The sequence below is a fragment of the Ursus arctos genome, unplaced genomic scaffold, assembly GCF_023065955.2.
Source record: "Ursus arctos isolate Adak ecotype North America unplaced genomic scaffold, UrsArc2.0 scaffold_12, whole genome shotgun sequence".
In the NCBI taxonomy this organism is placed as follows: domain Eukaryota; kingdom Metazoa; phylum Chordata; class Mammalia; order Carnivora; family Ursidae; genus Ursus; species Ursus arctos.
In genome coordinates, this window is record NW_026622786.1 from 35540401 (window position 1) to 35561502 (window position 21102).

The following is a 21102-nucleotide window of genomic DNA, read 5'->3' on the forward strand; positions in this document are numbered from 1 at the left end:
TCCACTACCCTATGACTTGTCTCAGACCTGCTCCAAGTTCCATAGTTTTAATATGTTTAGAGATTCAAAACTAAAGTTACCTCCTGACTTTAGTGTGTAGCTCATTCATAAATCTTATTTCCAGCATTTGGCCACATTACTTTTGACTGGCACTGAAGGAAAATGTTATGAATGCTACATTATTTTTATATAATATAGCCTTGCATATAATCACCTAATAATTACTGTCCCACATTTTTTAAACAGCCAATTCTTTCCTAGGGGGGGATATATTTAGTAAACCAAATAAAATGAGAAATCCTTACTTAAATAGAAGTGTTTTTAGTTGCTTGGAATAAAGGAAGCAAAGCATTACTTTTATAACTCATTGGTTTGCTGGCTTTAAAAAAATGCAGTACTTACATTGCCTAATAATGCAAAAAAAAATTCTGGAAATCATACTTAATTTTTTGTACTATAGAAAGTAAATTAATTTTAATTGCTATTTTCTCACACAGTAAATAACTATATAAACATAATGCTTTGAGCACAGAGGATGCTTGCAAGTAGGGAAAGGAAAAAACTTTCTAGTAATTTTCAAGGTGCTACTTTAAAAAAAAAGTCAACTAATTTGAAGTTTAGTGTCATTTTAAATTTATTATTCTACTGTTGAGAAATCAATAAAATTAACATCAAAAATGTTTGTCTTTTCATTCAACATAGTTTTAAAAATGGTTTTCCTTTGTTAATCTACTTTAAAATGTGGATTTCTATTGTTGCCTATATTTAACAAATTTTATTTCTTTGTTATTTATTCCTTAATATATTTGTTTCAATCCTGATGAAATTAAGACAACTAAATTAAGGGGCCTAGGAAGTAACAGAGCGACATTCTCTGTTATGTTTAATTATTATATACAAACCAGTCATCATTATTCGAAAACCTTTCTCTTTCTGTCCTCTAAATATATGCAGATAACTCCATTTTCCATCCCAGATCTTTCCATTCAGTTCCAGAAAAAAAGCAGTTTTATATATAAACATGTATATGCTTACACACCCTTCTTTCCTTTCCCCACAGGGAAGTCAAAGTGAAAGAGAAGGAGTCCCTCTTCTTTCCTTCACTGACGTCAGATTAAATACACAGTACAAACATATTACCATTATAGTTTCTTTCTTTTCTTCCTTTTTTTTTTTTTTTTTTTTTACTCTTATAGTTCCTGATGCACAGAAGACACTCAATAAAAAGTAATTCTTGTTGTGGCTGATATCGTTGATTACTGACTAACCCAAGCAGTCATCAGTTTCAATCCAGTCAAAATTGACACTTTCTGCAGGATTGAAAACCAATTTAAGGGTACAGCCTAACAACTAGTAGATAAATAAGTTCTGGAGATCTAATGCACAACATGGTGATTATAGTCAACAATACCATATTGTAAATTTCAAAGTTGCTAGCAGACTAAATCTTAACTGTTCTCAGCACAAAAAAGAAATTATAAATATGTGATATAATAAAGGTATTGGCTAATATTACTGTAATAATCACATGTAATACGTAAGCATAAATGTACCAAAACAACACCATGTACTCTTTAAACTTACATAATACTATATGTCAATTATATGCCAATTAAAAAAAAACGTATTCAGCAGGGAATCTGACGCCTATCTGAGAATAATGGAAGTCTCTAGCCATGAGACATCATGTACTCTTTTCATACTATTAACTTTTTTTAAGACTCGGGTGAACTGTTTATTGGTTTCAGCATCTCTGAACAAATTAAATATGATTTTATTTACTTTTAAAAATTTGCTTAGAATGACTTACTGTTTGCTGATTGGTTTTAAACAAATCATTTAGAAGACACTGGAAAGAATGCCTAGGCATTAACATCTGTTTCTCTTGAAAGCAAAATTACTCATCCATCTTTGTGTTCATAATAAGAAATATTTGTTCTCTACTTGTATGAAACATTGTTTGGAACTTTGTCCAGAACATTCTGCTACTATCCTCAAATTTCTCTCTAAGAAACCAACATGAACAGTAAATGACTTGGAACATATTCATTGTGCTCTGTTAAATGTGTGGTAGCACTACAAGTAAAGTTTCTAGTTTTCAGTTAACCCTAAGGACTAGTCTTAGGGTCCTTTCATTCTCAGCTAAAAGTACCGTTTGACTTCAGGAGCGTTCAGCAGTACGTTGTCCATGTATCACCTAAAAGATACATTTGTTTCCTGTTGGTGAATAAAGATTTTTAAAAATTGCCTAAAATTACAAGTGAAGTGCTACTATATTAGAATTCTGGAATGTTGAGATATCCTAAAATTGTCTAGGGCAATCTGTTATGTGTTATCCTCTCCCTGTGGCATCTGTTACCTCTACAATACATTCAAGGATAGGATACTCACAGCCTTGCAAGACAACCCACCTTTTTTTATTTAATCCTTACATTGATCTACTTTCCACCTAGTTTAACTCTGAAACTAAATCTATATATTGACCTAAGTCTGTATGTTTTGTTTTGTTTCCCTCGCTTTACATACCCTTCCTTCTCTGCGCGTCATTGGTTTCTTTAGGTTTTCGACCTGTTTTTGTTTTTAACGGGGAGGACACCGTTTATCAGAATTTTGTTTTTGAGACTTGCCTTTTCTGTAAAGTCATATTCCTATTAGAGACCTGGCTATTGGTATAACAGCTATGTCTTCATTGGACATTTTTGAAATTTTATATCCCGAAGTCTCAGATGACTATGACTGGATTTGCTTTCATTTGCATTGAGTTCTAAAATGACACCATGTCATGAATCCAGGGTTTGTGTGTCAAGGGGAAAGAAATAGGGTAGATTACATGAATCCAGGGTTCTCAAGTTCATGTGGCAAGGGAAAGGAAATAGAGATTAGTACACTTAGGTTAATGATGCAAGCAACGTGGGAAACCATACCACCTGAATCTTAAGTCCACAATGTGGATCTCTCTCTCTCTTTTCTCTCCTCCCTGCCCTGCTTCCTCCCTCTTTTTCTGTCTCTCTCTTTCCCTCCCTCTCCCTCTTTTCACTCTCTCCCCTACTGTCCTTCTCTCTCTCTTTCTCCCCTCCCTTTTACTTTCCATCAATGAGAATTTTGTCCTCATAATTGTTCCTTACATATATTGAGAGCCACTAATATAGAGAAATGGTAAGAGATAAAATAGTCAGTGTAAATTAGAACAACAAAAAAAAAAAGGTTTAAAGTCGAGTAGATCTCTCCCTGTAGGTGGTCAGCATAGGACATGGTACCTAGTCAATAAAACACATTTTCATTCATTATTTTAGTCAGTTTTGTGATCATGAAGAAAATCTACCTGGAAAAGCTAATTCTTTATGTTGAATTATTTACCATAAGTAAGAGAGTGAAAAGATATGTGATGATACAATTTGGAAAAAATAACTTGGGGAAAAAAGGAAAAATACTCCAGTATTATATTCAAAATTGGCTTTATCTTTAAATCGTATTCTTCCCACAGACCTTCTACAGAAATGACTCTATTTTTTAGCAAATCACCTCTCCTATCATATTTGTAACTTTAAGGGCAATATCCTTATCTTTTTTTTTTTTTGAGAGAGAGAGAGAGAAAGAGAGAGAGGGCATTGCGAGCAGTGGTGGGGCAGAGGGGGAGGGAAAGAGAATCCCAAGCAGGCTCCATGCTCAGCGCAGAGAGCGACACGGGGCTCTATTGAAGGTCTTGATCTCACAACCCTGAGATCATGACCTGAGCTGAAATCAAGAGTCGGACCCTTAACTTACTGAGCCACACAGAGGCCCCAGCAATATCTTCATCTTAGGATCTTGTTCTACTCTGCTTTCTCAGTAATTCCTTTTGTGATTGGCACCAGAGGTGATTTCCCCTATTTAGGATCCCTCTAGTATTTGCTTTGTATCTCCCTTCTCATTTGGCAATTTTTAAAATATTTGTCTTCATTATCACTATTTATATTATATTTTATCTTTGTCACTTAATTTTAAGCTTCTTGAAAACAAAAACCATATTTTATTTATGTTTGTATTCCTCATAGGGCTTCCCATGGTAACTTCCTTTCACGTAAATAATATTCTATATCATAATCAAATATTTGCTGAATACCTAGAAGAATGATTGCACAACCCAATTTAGTATCCCAGGAATCAACTCAGAAAGTATCAGTCACCTCCTAAAATAGGAGTCATCAAATGTTTTCTGTAAATATTAGTAATTATTTTAGGCTTTGCAGGGAAAGAGGCAAAATTAAGGGTCTATTTAACAACTTATGTAATGAGAGAAAATAGATTTTCACAAAATTTTTCTTTACGAAATTCAAAATAAAGTAATTTAGTACAATTTTTTTGTAATACAAGTCTAATGAGAAAAATGGAATGATTTGTGGGAGGAGAGATAACATTTAGCTTATTATAGTTCCCTGTCATCAAAATTTTCTTTTTATTTTTTAATGCTGACCTATAATGAGATTTCTCATGTCTTCCATATTTTATCTTTGAAAATTCTCTTCACACAGATAGGTACTGCCAAATTCATGAACATATGATTTTAATTGTGCATATTCATTGCTTAGAAGGAATTTATAAAATTTTGTTAGATTCTTCTCTTGATTACTTGCCTTCTAGCATGTCATTACATTGTATGTTAGCATTTCCAATTGAACTGTTAGGTGGGAACGCCTCAGCTGCACAGTTAAATGGATTTTTGAGGTATAGAAATTTCTTGCCTCTAGTGCTTAAAATACTGTTGAAAGAAGTTGAGCTCAGAAAATCTGCCCACTGCAAATTTGTGTGGGAAATGAAGATCTCACTTATTGTTTTAATTTTTGACACCACAGGAAATGTACATAGTTGCTTGACGTTACTTGTGATTCAAATATTAGTTGTCATCAAAATGACTTTACCACATGGGGCGCCTGGCTGGCTCAGTCAGTAGAGCATATGACTCTTTATCTTGGGGTTGTGAGTTCAAGCTCCATATTGGGTATAGAGATTACTTTTTTTAAAAAATGACTTAAAAAAAAAAAAAAGAAATGACTTGGGGCCCTGGGTGACTCAGTCAATTAAGCATCCAACTCTTGATTTTGGCTTAGGCCATGCTCTCAGGGTGGTGAGATCAAGCTCGGTATTGGGCTCTGTGCTGGGCATGGAGCCTGCTTAAGATTTTCACTCTCCCTCTGCCTCTCCCCCTGCCACCACCCTTAAAAAAAAAAAAAAAAAAAGGAAAAGGAAAAGAAATGACTACCAAAGTATATGTTTCACATATAGGCATTGTTTTGCCTTATAATTTTAAGTTAAATTCATTGATAAACATTATAGAGTCTGCAGCAAGATCTAATTTCCGAAGCCATTTATTACCCAGTAATAGAGGTTGAGGGTGGTTCTTCCCATTCAAAAACATTTCAATCTCATTCTCAAAATATCTCAATAAAACTTTATCCCTGCTAAGCCATCAAATTGCTGTGTGATAGAGAAAATTAGGATATTCAGTTTCTATATTCACAAAAAATATCACAGAACGGGTGAAGGTTGCAAGAGTCGATGGAATTCACTGTTGACACTACTGGTTCAATAACACATACTAGATTTGAGTGTTTTCCTCCGTGTACCTGATGGTGAATAACACAATGAATATCCGTAGCTTTAAATACCTTACATTTCCACAAGTTTTGTAAATTTATTCAATAAATCTTTTCCCAATGCATTGCTGTCAGTTTTATCACGTTTTAGCAGATTCTACTCGAGGTTGTGCTGATTTAGTGTTTTAAATTCTTGGAAAGTATTCCTCACCTATAGTCAATCTGCAAACTATTCACATAGGTTAATTCTTCAGTCATGTCAACACAGCATTGACTACCCAAATAAACAACTGAGTAGTATTGGTAACATCTACTGATTCATCAAGAGGCAAGGAAGATCACTCAAAAGCATATGCCTGTTTTTTTACTATTGATGCTGCTGCAATGTCTTTAACATTTCAGCCCATTGTTCTTGCCAAAAGGCTAATAATCTTAAGCAAGTTTACTTTGAGGACATGATTTAAGTCATATCAGTAAGTGATTTTCCATGCTGGCCTAACAAGTGAACCACTCAATAACTTTTTTTTTAATTTCTTAATCTTTTTTTTTTTTAAAGATTTTATTTATTTGACATAGAGACAGCCAGCGAGAGAGGGAACACAGCAGGGGAGTGGGAGAGGAAGAAGCAGGCTCACAGCGGAGGAGCCCGATGTGGGACTCGATCCCATAACGCCGGGATCACGCCCCGAGCTGAAGGCAGACGCTTAACCGCTGTGCCACCCAGGCGCCCCTCTTAATCTTTTTTTAAATTGAAATATATATATAAGGGACATAAAATATTATATTAGTTTCAGGTATGCAGCATAATGATTCAATACGTGTGTATATTGAGAAATGATCACCACAGTAAGTCTGGTTAATATCCATAGAATATTTTTCTTAAGGAAAATATTCTTAAGGAACATTAACCAGTAGTTGTCATTCATAAAATAAAATATGTCATGCATAAAAATTTTCTTAAGGAACATTAACCAGTAGTTGTCATGCATACCTAGAATATAATACAGAAAGTTAGAATGCAACACGCATACTTTACAATTAGGCTATTTAAGTCAGAAGGTACTGACAGACTATACTGCCTCAGTATTTTCATTTTAAATACCTCAAACCATTACATTAACTATATTAGAGACTTCAGGTGAGTCAAAACATTACTTAAATATTTCACTTACTTGGGAGAGAAGCCCAGGATAACTCTCAGACCTGGGCAGTGTGTCAACAGCAGCCTTTCAGAACACCAACCCCTCCTACATATACTGAGCGTCTGGATGGATTTTGGGGAAATGCCCAGATTTTTATTTCTTATTTCTTAGGGCACCAGAGGCAGCCCAGGAAGAACAGGACTGGCTGGGTCTCCAGGTCCTCGAGGAGCCAAGGGGTCATCAGGCCTTCCAGGAAGCCCAGGGGTTCCAGGCCCAAAGGTACTTTAACAGTTTCTTCTGATGGACGAGCAGCACTATTGACAGACATATTCTCCCTGAGTTCATTGGCTAGATCACAGGATGGCAAGGTTAATAGCTTTTAATAAATTTGACCAATAATAAAAACACATTAGGAGGAAAAGGAAAGTTTGTGGCCTGGACATACTCATCTCCTGTGATAACCACAGTGCATGTAATTTGCCAGAACAACTCATTAACGCAGTATAGGCGATGCTTTAAAAAAAGCTCTTCAACTCATTCTTCCCTGTCATCCACCTTCTCCTCCTAAAAAGAGAAACCTTACTTACTTCCGGATACATACTTTCTTAGAAACACTTCCTATTCCTCTGAATCTGAATCTAACCAACCAATTAATAAATCTGATAAGAGTAGAGCTTATATCTTAGAGTCAAAGTGATCATAATTAAATCTTACATTAACATTCATTGAATGGCGTATTGTACATTCAATAAGGCTTTCTAAACAAAACCTGTTTTAGAACTATCACAATGCAGAATTAACCCATACAACCAAAAGATTAGTCCAGTATCTAAAGCAATTTCATAAAAGCCAAGGATTAAGATGTTGGCACCCTCATCATTATCACCTCTTAATTTGATTTTCAGAGTTCCAGTTCTAAAGAATGTTTAGGTATTCTGACCCATATGAGTAAACTGGAAATGACTCATCCCTTTCCACTAAAATTCAAAGTAGCTGAGCCAATGCTAAAACTAGGAAGTGAAATAAAATTCCTATCTCTAAAGAATGAACTGGCAGTAAAAGAGATCCATATTTGTCAAATCCCAAAGCTGTATCTTTGTTTCCAGACAGTGAAGGATAATTTGCTAATCTTAAAGAATTTTTTATCAAAATTTACCAAGCATCATTTTTCATTACCCTATCTCTAAACCCTCCTGATTCTTATTTTTAGAGATAGTATGAAAGATATTACAGCTTTCATTTCAAAAATAAAATAAAAATAAATTTAGAAAAGACTTGACTTTTACAAATAAAACAGTGGTGCTTAAGTATAGCTTTAAAGTGGAATTTAGGAAATGAAGGGAATATATATCAAAGGGAAACTTGGGGAAAAGGTAATGGAAATTTCTTAATGATAGGATTGAAAAGATAACCATGGCAAAAACCAGGGTTCACACTTCAGGAGACCCTGCTCTGTTTCTGGTATCAGTTGAATCATCACTGTATGGTGAGGAAAACACAGCAAAATAATACCAATTCAAATAAAATTCAAATTCCATCATATATAAACCCCCCCCTCACACACACCACCTCTCTCTTTAGCCCCACTATCCTCCTCCTAGTTTTTAAGTCACTCCTTCCCTCTTCTTTCCACACATATGACCACAATCCCTGGAATTTTCTTTCCCCACTGTTACACTTCTTACTTATTATAATCAAATATTACTTGTGTGAAAAATATTGGTAGGAAGAATGACCATGCAGAATTTGATTTCCCCAGTGCCTTGTACTTATGCCTAAGGATGGACCTGTATTTGGTTTCATTTAAAAGCCAAAATGCTTGTAGATTCTAAAGTCAAGATCACCTTTCTTTCTCTGTCCATAGGGTGAACAAGGGCTACCTGGTCAACCTGGAATTCAAGGTAAAAGAGGTCACCAAGGAGCACAGGGTGATCAAGGACCGTGTGGAGAGCCTGGCCTGAAAGGGCAGCCTGTATGTGCCAACTCAGAAATTCACTAAGTATTATTCTACAGGCCAGGCCACCATTGCACAATAATGATTATCCTGTCTATTCACATTGCAGGGAGAACACGGTGTTCAAGGTTTGACAGGTTTCCAAGGATTCCCAGGCCCCAGAGTATGTTTACACATTTTCTGCTATTCATCAGAAAGATGTCGAAATACCAATATTTAGTCTCTGACTTAAGCCTTTGTATTTCTTAATCTGCAACATTTCCATTGGTACAGTTATATATTTGAATTTTGAATATGTTCATTTTAAATTTATATATTTTCCTACCAATTTTATTGACTAACTCGCTTTGTCCCCTCACATTCCATTTTCCCAAACATTTTATTTTGAAAATTTTCAAACATACAGCAAAGTTGAGAGAATGAGTGAAAACCCATATACCTATTACCTAGATTCTAGCATAGCTCTTTGCTTGCTTTGTCATGAATCTGTCTGTCCCTCTTTCCCTCTCTGAACTCATTTTAGTGTACTTCACAGTGACTTGCAGGGGCGCCTGGGTGGCACAGCGGTTAAGCGTCTGCCTTCGGCTCAGGGCATGATCCCAGCATTATGGGATCGAGCCCCACATCAGGCTCCTCCGCTATGAGCCTGCTTCTTCCTCCCACTCCCCCTGCTTGTGTTCCCTCTCTCGCTGGCTGTCTCTATCTCTGTCGAATAAATAAATAAAATCTTTAAAAAAAAAAAAACCAACAAAGTGACTTGCATACTTCAGAACAATTCCTCCATAGTACTTCGCACGCACATCATTAACTATCCATTTACATTAATATTCCATTTTTAAGAGCTGACTCCTAATAGATTGTTACAAGATTGTTTCACTTGTACAATGTTCATATAGAGTTAAAGATTTTGACTTTTTATTTTTATTATATTTTTAGGGTCCTGAAGGAGATGCTGGCATTGTTGGAATATCAGGTCCTAAAGGTCCTATTGGACAGAGAGTAAGTATAAAGTCATTCTACTTGCTGGGAAATTGTGATTCTTTGCTTATTGTAGGAACTAGTGTTAAGAACTCTAAAATTAATATACTCCAAATTAATAACATAATAAAATAACTTTTAAGATAGAAACTCGTTAGATCACATGCCTTTTTTAGTTCATATATTAATTGGAGCAAAAGCCCCCATAGACCACCCATTTTCCCAGTTCTTTAGAAAATATATATCAGAATTAATATTGATAGTGGATACTGTATTAACTCACACTAGAAACAAAAACATAAAGCAGTTTCATGTTATAAGCATTAATACAACCAGAGACTACCCCCATGCACCGCTTGGAGGAGGCTTGCCTATGACCAGAGCTCCTCACACCACACTTTGAAAAATATTTCCCAATAGCTATGTTTTCCCAGCTCATGGGTAGCTATCCCCGGAGAGTGATGAAGAACTGCTTAAAGAGTTGCAAAGATTGGTGTCCAAAGAACTCCAATTAGCTGTTTAGTGCCTAGAATCACAAACTGTAGCAAAAATAAATAGGGATAAATAAGCCATCAGCAATTACTGGTTTTTGTAAGTTTTGCTTTTTGTTTTGATTTTGTTTTCATTAACCACAGTCTCCTAAATGATGAGATGATCTATAAAACTGAAAAAAAAATCTATAAAATGTCAAACAGTGGTTTGCCTCTAGCCGTAGCACCCCCTCGGCTAATAGCAGCTACTAGGGCAAGGGTGGAGACGGCAGAGCGAAAAAAGGAGAGTGGTCCAGAAGCAGGAGAAAGGAATCTTGAAGAACTTCACAGCTGAAAACCACTGTCTTGAGCAAAATATTAAATGAAAAGTCAAATTTTTGAAATCCTACACCCCTTCCCCAATTCTTACGATAAATTATTTTCGGTAATACAAAGGTCAGGGTTGTCATGGGAAATGTTTAAAGACCCGCCTCAACATTTCTTCAGGTGCAAATTTATTAGTTATTTTTATGATTTCTGAAGAACCATGGAAAGTTGATGCTTTATATAAGGCCCAATTCTTGATTATCCACAGGTGGGTTATATATGGATAGGCTTCTCTATAATAAATATCACTTTTAAGTTCTTATATATATTAAGTTCCCTACTAGTTAAATCCCTTCATTCTAGTTTTATTAAGTTTTCTCAATTAATTAGTCCTTTCTTGAGGTTGTCAAAGAGAAGTTGGCTGCTTGCCTAACATCTGTCCTAAGCGGAATCTTCTTACCGAGTGCCGGGTCTGTAGGCCAGAGTCTGAGCTTATACTGCTTTGCAGCTCCAGAAATGTTATCCGTTCACCAATAGTAAAGTTCTGGTAACTGCTCACAAATACTAATTTATAATTGCAGATATCAAGACATTATAAAGACAAGTGAAAAGTCATGATAGGTTATTATTTAGCAAAAAACTATTATCTACCAGTGTTCAGTTTGTATCCCTTGTATCATTTAATCCTGATAAAAATCCTGTGAGAGATGCTATTATCCCCATTTTTCAGGTGGGGAAACTAAGTCTTTGAAAGGTAATTTGCTCAAGGCCATATCTGGCTAGTAAGTAAAAGAGCCAAAATTTGAATCCACAGCTGATTGACCAAATAATATGTCATAAGGTTGCCTGCTAATTGCATAATTAGAATATAGACTGGATATTAAGTGGCCTAGTAACTAGTTCCTGCTCAAAAATCAATAAATACTAGATGATCAAATAAATTAAATTAATTGAAGTAGGAAACAGCTGGATTAATTGTTCATTTCAAAGATGTATTTATATAGTTAACTGGTACCAACTATTAAGATGATAACACCTCAGGGGCACCTGGGTGACTTAGTCCATTAAGAGTCTGACTCTTGATTTCACCTCAGGTCATGATCTCAGGGTTGTGAGATGGAGCCGTGCCTCATTCTCCGGGCTGGGCATGGAGCCTGCTTGAGATTCTCTCTCTCCCTCTTTCTCTGCCCCTCCCCCACCACCTCTCTCTCCCTCTCTAAAAATATAAAAAAAATAATAAATAAAATCATAACACCTCATCTTTCAGACACATTTAGATAAACATAGACAATTTTTTGCTGTTTGGTCTACTGTTTTCTGGAGTTCATGTATACCTCTCCATTCTTTTAACAAATCATTATTTTAGAGAGTCAGATCATGGTCTAGTTCATTAGATGAAAACTTTGTTGACTTTTTTCCAGTGATAAACCAGTCTAGGGCTTAAATTTGATTAGAATAAGAAATCAACTATCTTGATTTGATTGTGGGTCTTTGAGATTTGGGTACCATATTTACAAATTATCACTTAAAGTCAGTCTCTGTATTTAAAAGTGATTCCATTAGATTTACTTTTATAGTGCCAGCTGATTTCTCTTATTCTAAGTGGCTATCTGTGGATGAACTTTATGACATAATGATCTCAATTGCTAGTATTTTCTGTACTGTGGCAGGAGTTGGACAAAGAGAAAGCCTATTAGATACCTACATTTAAGTATTCAGGTTAAGTGTGAGCCAGAAAGATTGAAATTTGCGAGTGAAAGTGGGAGTGGAGGCTAAGGGAAAATAACTATAATAGGTATTTTGTATTCATAAAGAAATGGTAAGTCAGACAGAGAAAGGAAAATACAGTAAGATCTTACTTGTATGTGGATTCTAAAAAATAAAACAAGCCAACAAAACAAAATTGAAGCAGATACATAGATATAAGGAAACAAACTGTTAGTAACTAGAGGAGGGGAAGGGTTGAGGGCAGGCAAAATAGGTGAGGGGAATTAAGAAGCACAAACTTCCAGTTTTAAAATCAGTAAGCATGAGGATGTAATTTACAGAATAGGAAACGTAGTCAGTAATATTGTAATAACTTTGTATACTGACAGTAACTAGACTTAATGTGGGGATCATTTTGTAATGTATAAAAATATTGAGTCACAGTTTCAAAATCATTTTTCACATTTAATTCTCACAATGACCCTATGACACAGGCAATCTTATTTAACAGATGGAGAAACTGAAGCTGGTCACATGTGATGCTCTGTGTTTCTTTCCCATGCCTTCTCTCAATTCCATGCTTCATGTCACTCAGACATCTCCTTCATCATCTGTAAAGAAAGTTATTCAAAATTTTGTTCATCATTCTATGTAGTCTTTTTTATGTAAAGAAATTGCATTTGTTATGTAATGACCCACGTGTAGAATGGCATCGTTGAAGTTATCACCACATAAAAATCGTAATGCTGATTTATCACTTTGTTAGAAATGATACAGATGTAACTCTCCTGATATGGATCTGTAATAATTTATAGACTTGTGTCACATACTGCAAATTAAAAGTACTATAATTTGTTCTGATACTATAAGATTTTATACTAAAAACTGGAATTATGTGGACATGGACTATTTTATCATTGCACAAGAAATTTTCTAGAATTTTTCTGCATTATACTGGAAGTGAGACTTACTGATTTTCTTTTACCTCAACAGGGAACCACTGGCCCCTTTGGCAAAGAAGGTATAATAGGCCCAACAGGTAGAACTGTAAGTTTGTTACAATATAGGTCTTCCTTTTCTTTTTCATATTCTTGTTTTTTTAACCCTCTTTAACCCTATTTCTAGAGTAATCCAAAAAGGATCACCCTGTGTATTGGAGAAGCCAAGGGCAAAAATAGATGTACATTTTCATCTAGAAGGTGGTTCCTAAGAACTTCAAGACCATAAATGTAATGAAGAAGGTGTATATAGTGAGGTAGACATCATTAGTACAGAGGTGATCACTAAAGCAATAAAAAGAACCCGTTTTCTGAAGGAGAAAGCATAGCAAAAGAAGTGTAGACAGCCAAGATTTGAGTCTTTGGAAGTCCCACCCGCTATAAAGGAAAGAGATAGTTGGTGGGAATACCAGGAAAAACAGAAAAGCACAAGGTTCAGATAGATGAGTTTCAAGTAAGCAGTGGTTAACAGTGATCTTGAAGAAAATAAATTATAGTGAAGACAAAGTACAGACTGCAGTAAGGAAGGAAGTAGATATAAATATTTAATAACTTTTCTCAAATTCCTACAGCAAACTTTGAAGTAGGCATTATTATTTCTATTTAAGACATGGGGAAACATATTAGGTTTACAGAGGTTCACCTAGTTATTCAAGGTGGTACAGCTAGTGAACTACATAGGTGATGTTTCTTCCTTCAAGATCAGTGCTCTTTCTACCCCCTTCAAGCTGTGTCTGGAGAGGAAACTGAGACAGTTAGTAGAGGCCAGTACCTTCAGAAATTTGAGTATGAAATAAAACAGAAAAATAAGACAATGGTTGGCAGAGTGGTCAGGGGAGAGTTTTACAATACTACCAATAGTGTAAACTTGCAAGAGGAAGAACCCAGTAGGTAGGGGCAAATTGAGACCTAGAGAGGAAAGATGTATTCCCTGCAGCGAACCAATATTTTGAATAATTTGAGAGTGTTATATAGAAAGACACAGAGTCTTAATATATAAAATGGAATGTTTTGGATATAAATATATTCTCTTTGATAAATTGCAGAAGAATTTCCCACAAAAATTGCTGAATTTTTTATTTTACAAAATGAAAAGTGTAATTCAACATTTCTCTAGATTTTCAGCATTTACCACTCAGAGCTATATAGTGTAAGTGAGAGATTGTAAGTGAAAGAATTCTCAGATTTTGGTGGGTGGTTCTTCAGCAAGCTAAGAAACACACACTTGTGATTACTGAATGATTGTTCTCCTCCGTGAAAAATTGTAAAATATTAACTGGTCAAGGAAATTATAATAAAGAAATGGCTCAATTAAAATGTTCATAGATTGTTCTTAAAGGTCCTTATGATATTCAACATGCACATCAAATATTTTCCATATTCCATTTTTTCCATTCTAAGAAGAAACTTCTAAGAAAAGTTCACTATGAAAGAATAAGCACTTGAAAATGGCCAATACTTTGTGGGGGAAAAAAATAGTGGTGGGGAATGAAAGACTTGCTTTTCCAAATAAGGAAACATTACTTCAAAGTCCTTGTAGATGAAACTATATGATAGTACAAGGGAATAAACAAATAGATGAGTGTAGATAGGCTGGAGTCCAGAATTAGACCTCATACTATATAGGAATTTAATTTATAACAAAAATGGTATTTAAAGAATAACAAAAATGGTATCTCGGGATGATGTGGGCTGTAAGTTAATAGAAACCCTGAATCAAACTGGCTTTAATAATAAGGAAATTTATATACCTTGTGGGAAGCCCAGAGGTATGAAGGGCTTCAGATGTGGTTAGTTTAGTGACTCAATCATGTTATCCAAGACCAGTTTCTTTCCATGGCTCTACTTTGCCATCCTGAATGTTAGCTTCATAATTAGGCTTTTAGCAAGATGACTACCATTTCTCAGCAATTACATCCAGACATAATTATCCACAGTGAAATCTGATCTACAGTCCTATCTTGGGAAAAAATAAAGCTTTTCCCAGAAGTCTTCCACTGCATTTTTCCTCATGTCCATTGATCAGCCACATGCCCATTCTTACACCAGTGACAGGAAAGGGAGATGGAATTACTTTTAGTCCCACTATTGCTGTAAGAAATTGGAACCTTATTTCACCCAACTTTTTTTTAAATCTTTTTTTTAAACACTTTAAAGTATTTAAAATATCTAGAAAGCAGAAGTATAGCTTAAGGGTCGAGAAGACTTTTTATATAAGAAAGGAAATCTGAAAACTATATAAAAGAACAGAATATGTGTTTGCTTGAAAATTTTAATATTTTGAAAGACAAAAGATTCCATAAGCAAAATTAATATAAGCTAGGAAAAAGTAATTGCAAAAATGTATAATGAGTTCATGTATAAAGAGTTCTTACAAGTTGGTATGAAAAAGATAGAAAACTCAATAGTATGGTGATTAATATAACAAAACAAAAATTTAAAAAAAATTTAAAAAAAGAAAACTCAATAGAAAATTGAACAAATCCAAAATGTCAATAATTATTTGGAAAGATGCTCTCCTAACTTACAGTCACAGAAATGCAAATTAAAGTAATAATAAGATATTACATCTAACCTTTCAGAAGGGAATGAGGGAGAACAGTTTATTACTAGTAGAAATGTGAATTATAGCCTTCATGGAAAGATATTTGTTAAAATATAAGTGCATATACATTTTGACCAATCACTTCCACTTGGAGGAATTTGTGCCATTGAAATTAAGCACTCAGTACACTAAGGAAAGTTTACAAAGATTTTTTTCGCAGTACTGGATGTATTAGCAAAACTTGAAATCACATGTTCATCTATAGAGGAATGGTTGTATAAACCACAGTCTAGCCATTTCATAGAATACTATGCAACTATTAAAAACAACTGGTGATGTCTAGTTCAGCTGCCTTGTGGTTGTTCATGATGTATTGTTAACTGTGAAAAATCGGATGCATCGAAGAGTATATAATATGACATCAGTATTATAAAACATGACCAGTCACCCCATTCATACATCAATATATTTGTCAATATTTGATTAGGAAAAAAGGTATGAAAAAAAAGTACATACCAACTTGTTAATACTGGGCTGGAGGCGGGGGAGGGCATAAAAACAAGTTCTATAAAAGTATCTTAAAAATTAGTTTTTGAAAGTTAATATCCCGGTTTAAAAGGAGTTCAGAACAAGGCAGGAAACACAAAAGAAGTAATATCAATGGCAAAATAATGAGATCGTATTTTTAACCTGCAAGATTAACAAAGAATGATAGTACATGGCCTGTGTCAGAGGACATACACTCCCGTATATTGCAGGCAGGCATGCAATCTCAAGCAAACTTTCTGAAGAGTGCAAGGTGATTTGTCATACTGTCATAATGACCAAAATTAGAAATAATCTAATAGGAAATTCAATAAGAAGGTTATAGTTTATTAAACACTAAATAAGCATTATAATTATCTGGAAGAATGTGGATTGATATGGAAAACATACATTGTGGAAGTGTAAATTCAGGTTTTTGAAAAGATGAATAGCATTATCTCATTTTTTAAATAAAAAATACATATATTATTTCCACAAGGATGAAAACAAAAATTTTAACAGAAATTTTTAGAACAGTAGGTCCATCTAGTAACAGACTGTACTTTCTTTCAAATGTACAGGAAAATCACTGAAATAGACCATATTTTGAATCATAGAAAATTTTTTACTAAACTTAAAAGAACTGAAGTCATTCAAGGTATGTTCTCTGGCCATAATGGAATTAAAGTAAAAATCAGTAAACTGGAAAGATAATGAGAAAATCCCCAAACACTTGAAAATTAAACTGTGTACTTCTAAATAATCCATGGATCAAAGAGGAAGTCTTAAGGAAAGTTAGAAAATATTTTGAATAGAATGTTCTCGTATACAACATATCAAAAGTTTGTGGGTTGTAGGAAGAATAGAAAGAGAAAATGAAAGAAAAGGAGGACATCACCCTAGAAACAAGGTTTTCAAAGGCTGAGGTAAACAAATATTAGAAGAATTTAATCTTCCCTCCTAAATTGCCCTGTATTTAATTGCCACATATGCTGTTTTGACTTAACTGAGTGCTTGTTATCCCTGTCTCTGTGCACAACATGAAAAATCAATAAATTGTTTTTGTTTGCGTTTTGCTTTGCTTACCTTAGGAAAAGGAAACTAGAATTTATATAAATTTGCTAAAGAAGTCTTGCTAGAGAGAAAAAACAAAAACATAAGTTCTCATGTTTCTGTGTATAGCCTCAACCACATTTGGTAAAGAACTGTCAGTAGCACTAAACGAACATTTCTTGTTTTCTTTTAGGGACCCAGAGGTGAAAAAGGCTTTAGAGGTGAAACTGTAAGTTTAAATTTGTGGTTGTATTATCACTTGTCACTGGGCTGTATAAGTTCCATAAAAACAAGGACATTGTTTGATTTTTTTTCACTATTATGTCTCTGATACTTGTGGAATAAAAATAAAATTACAGTTTTCAGGAAGGAGAACTAATCTATGTGATACATTGTAGTGAGACCTGAATAACCCCTGAACATGTTTAAGAACCTGCCAATCAGATTCTTCCCAGGCACTGTGTGAAGTGGCATATTTGCCTTGCCGGGCATCAGGCATTTGCTCTGTGAGCCTCCTACACCAGTGCTGGAGCAAGAGCGCTGCCTGGGCTCCTTAGGGCTCTACCCACTGCAGCCAGTCACGCCCAAGAGGTGCAAAGCAGAAGCAGATCATTACTGTATATTGCAGCCAATTGGAAACAGTTATGAGAGGATGGGCAAAAGTTACATAGCACGTTCTGGCCCTAAATGGCTTATGCTGGCGCTATTTCCTACTTTTCCGGGATGCCAATTCTTCGGGTTAAAGAAGATATTTTGTAAAGAGGCCACTTTCGCAGCAGAGATTCTGCTGACCTGACTGAAGCAGCAGCTTAAACAGAGCGCGGGCATGGAGTAAAATGAGGGGGAGTGAAACCGAGTACAGAAGGCAAATTAGAAGAAACTTAAGGTTGCAGAAAAGTCTTGCTTAATAGGTAATGAAATTACATTGACAGCTGACATTTTCTCTTTTCACTGTAGGGTATGCTTGGGACTTAGAATGAGGAAGTTGCAGTTATGCAGTCTTCTTAGCTGAGGAAGGGAAATTAAGTGATTTCAGAGAGCCTAAGAATCCCCAGAGGGCATCAAATAGATGTTTTCCTTTTTCTTTCTTTCTTTTTTTTTTTTTTGTAGGATTTTATTTTTAAGTACTCTCTATACCCAACGTGAGGCTTGAACTCAAAATCCTGAGATCACGCTCTACTGACTGAGCCAACCAGGCGCCCCAAAATAGCTGTTTTTAATTTGCAGAAGCATGGCCTTCATATTTTCTCAGGGGACTTACTCTAGCAGGAAGCAAGGATGACTGCACACAGTGAAGTCATATCCCCCAGGAAGAGTGGAAAGGGGGAAGAAAAAGTAGAGAGGCTTGGAATTAGCCCATTTTCCAGACTTGTCCATCTCCAACTGCTATCCCGACCTGCTCTCTCCAAGTAGTGTAGCTGGAACATAAGCTTTCATCAGGATTAGGAAACCTCAAGTCCCTATGACAATGTCACGGGCATTTTGTACAAAAGAAAATTCAGTGGCCCTGATGGACTGCAAATTCATCGGATCATACCTGAAATTTTAGGTCGTGCAGATAGACATATGGCATCCAGAATAAAGCAGGTGGTGGCACCAGTCCGGCCATCACCACAGGGGAACGCGGACAAAAGTAAAGAACACTCAGTGATGGGCTGTCTCAGATCGGTGATGTATCGGGAGCCGTGTCCTGCAAAAACCAGCTGAAATAGCCCGGATGTCTCACCCTCGCCAGACTTCTGCGACCTGGGCATCCCTTTCTTTTGTTCTCACTGCTCTCTCTTCACTTTCTGGGTTGTGCACCTGCTTTCCTTGCCCATGCTCTTTATCCCTGTAGTTCCTACTCATGAGGTTGTAATTTAAAGATAATGTGCTCAAGGGGCGCCTGGGTGGCACAGCGGTTAAGCGTCTGCCTTGGCTCAGGGTGTGATCCCGGCGTTATGGGATCGAGCCCCACATCAGGCTCCTCCGCTATGAGCCTGCTTCTTCCTCTCCCACTCCCCCTGCTTGTGTTCCCTCTCTCGCTGGCTGTCTCTATCTCTGTCAAATAAATAAATAAAATCTTAAAAAAATAATAATAATTTGCTCAAGGTGGACTTACTTGCTGACGTTTTATCCTCAACCCAACTGCCACCTGTGGACATAATAACTAGTAGTCAGGACCTCGTACAATGCCTGGGAAGTGTTCCTTACTCTTTACTTAAATGTCCTCTTCTCAGAGGGGCTTTTTCTCATAGCCTCTGTAAAATAGCATTGCCCCCATCTGCCTGAGATTCCCTATCTTATCTTAACCTGCTTCCTTACAGTTGGACATATCACATATTTATTTGAGTTTCTTGCTTGTTATATCTCTCCTCACTAGATGATGGGCTCCACGACACAGACATTTTATCTGTTGTTTGTTATAAAGCTGTGTCCACAACACCCAAAGTAGTGCCTATCTTATAGTTGGCGTTCAATAAATATTTAGTAAATTACTGGTGAATGAATTAGAAAACAGAGGTGTTGGGACATGATAGTTGTCTTTAAACATTTGAAAGGAAGAGGAAGAACCTGTATAATATGAGTGACTCTCGAGGATAAATTTTAAATTGTTTATTTATTGAATTAAATTTTCCATTCCTGTCCTTAGCTCCCTGAGAGACAGTGAGCTCCGTGAGAGCATGAAGTATATTTGATACTCCCTAATTCCCAGCCTATCACACGACTTAGCACATAATTAGCACAACAGAATAGGTACCATTAACTAAATGGATGGAATGCTGAGGCTGATTTCAGCTCAATACAATAATGAGCTGTCTAATATAATAAGGAACTGCTTTATTTTTTTAAGATTTATTTACTTATTTTAGAGAAAGCATGAACATGAGGGGAAGAGAGAGGGAGAATCTCAAGCAGACTTGGCACTGAGTGTGAAGTGTGGGACGCCACACAGGGCTCCAAGTGGGGCTCCAAGCAGGGCTTGATCTCAGGACCCTGGTATCACAACCTGAGCCAAAACCAAGATCCGCCACTCAACTGACTGTGCCACCCAGGGGCCCCCAGGAGGAACTGCTTTAAAAAGATAGCTTTACAAGATAGTGAGTGCCTGTCAGTAGAAGCCTAATGACTATCTTTCTGAGTCACCGGACTGGTAGTCCTGCACTGAGTAGGAAACTAGAATGTATACCGATAAAGCCCATTGAAGCTCTAAGAGTTTATGATTCTACATAAAAGAAAAATAAGTGGGGGCGCCTGGGTGGCTCAGTCAGTTAAGCGTCTGCCTTCGGCTCAGGTCATGATCCCAGGGTCCCGGGATTGAGTCCTGCATGGGGCTCCTTGCTCAGTGGGGAGCCTGCTTCTCCCTTTGCCTGCTGCTCCCCCTGCTTATGCTCTCTCTCTCTCTGTCTGAGAAAGAAAGAAAGAAAGAAAGAAAGAAAGAAAGAAAGAAAGAAAGAAAGAAAGAAAGAAAGAAAGAAAGAAAGAAAGAAAGAAAGAAAAGAAAGGAAAGAAAGAAAGAAAGAAAGAAAGAAAGAAAGAAAGAAAGAAAGAAAGGTGGATCCTCCATAAAAGAACAAAGAAAGGCACAGAACATAAAGATGAGTTCTTTAAAGTAGAGGTGAGCTCCTGTCAAGTTGATTCCTATTCTGAATCCATGCACTTCTTTCATTCTTCATCACTGACAGTGTTGTCCAGATTGCCCTGATGTCTCCCCTGCACTCCTGACTCTTTGTATTCCTTCCACTTTTCCCCACTACAGTCCATTCTCTACATAGCAACTAGAGTGATAACATTAAAGCATAAGCCAGATTATATCACCCTCCTCTTTAAAACCTTCCTATGACTCCTTC

General features: G+C 36.1%; 1 protein-coding gene across 1 annotated transcript in view; it reads left to right on the forward strand.

Moving 5' to 3' along the window:
- The window catches only part of COL24A1 (collagen type XXIV alpha 1 chain), a 366899-nt gene that overhangs the window by 312491 nt on the left and 33306 nt on the right, over nt 1-21102 (forward strand). The window contains exons 48-53 of the mRNA XM_057310505.1: nt 6887-6994; nt 8580-8687; nt 8779-8832; nt 9606-9668; nt 13145-13198; nt 17466-17501. Coding sequence (XP_057166488.1) covers nt 6887-6994; nt 8580-8687; nt 8779-8832; nt 9606-9668; nt 13145-13198; nt 17466-17501 — 423 coding nt within the window. The remainder of the gene's footprint in view (nt 1-6886; nt 6995-8579; nt 8688-8778; nt 8833-9605; nt 9669-13144; nt 13199-17465; nt 17502-21102) is intronic.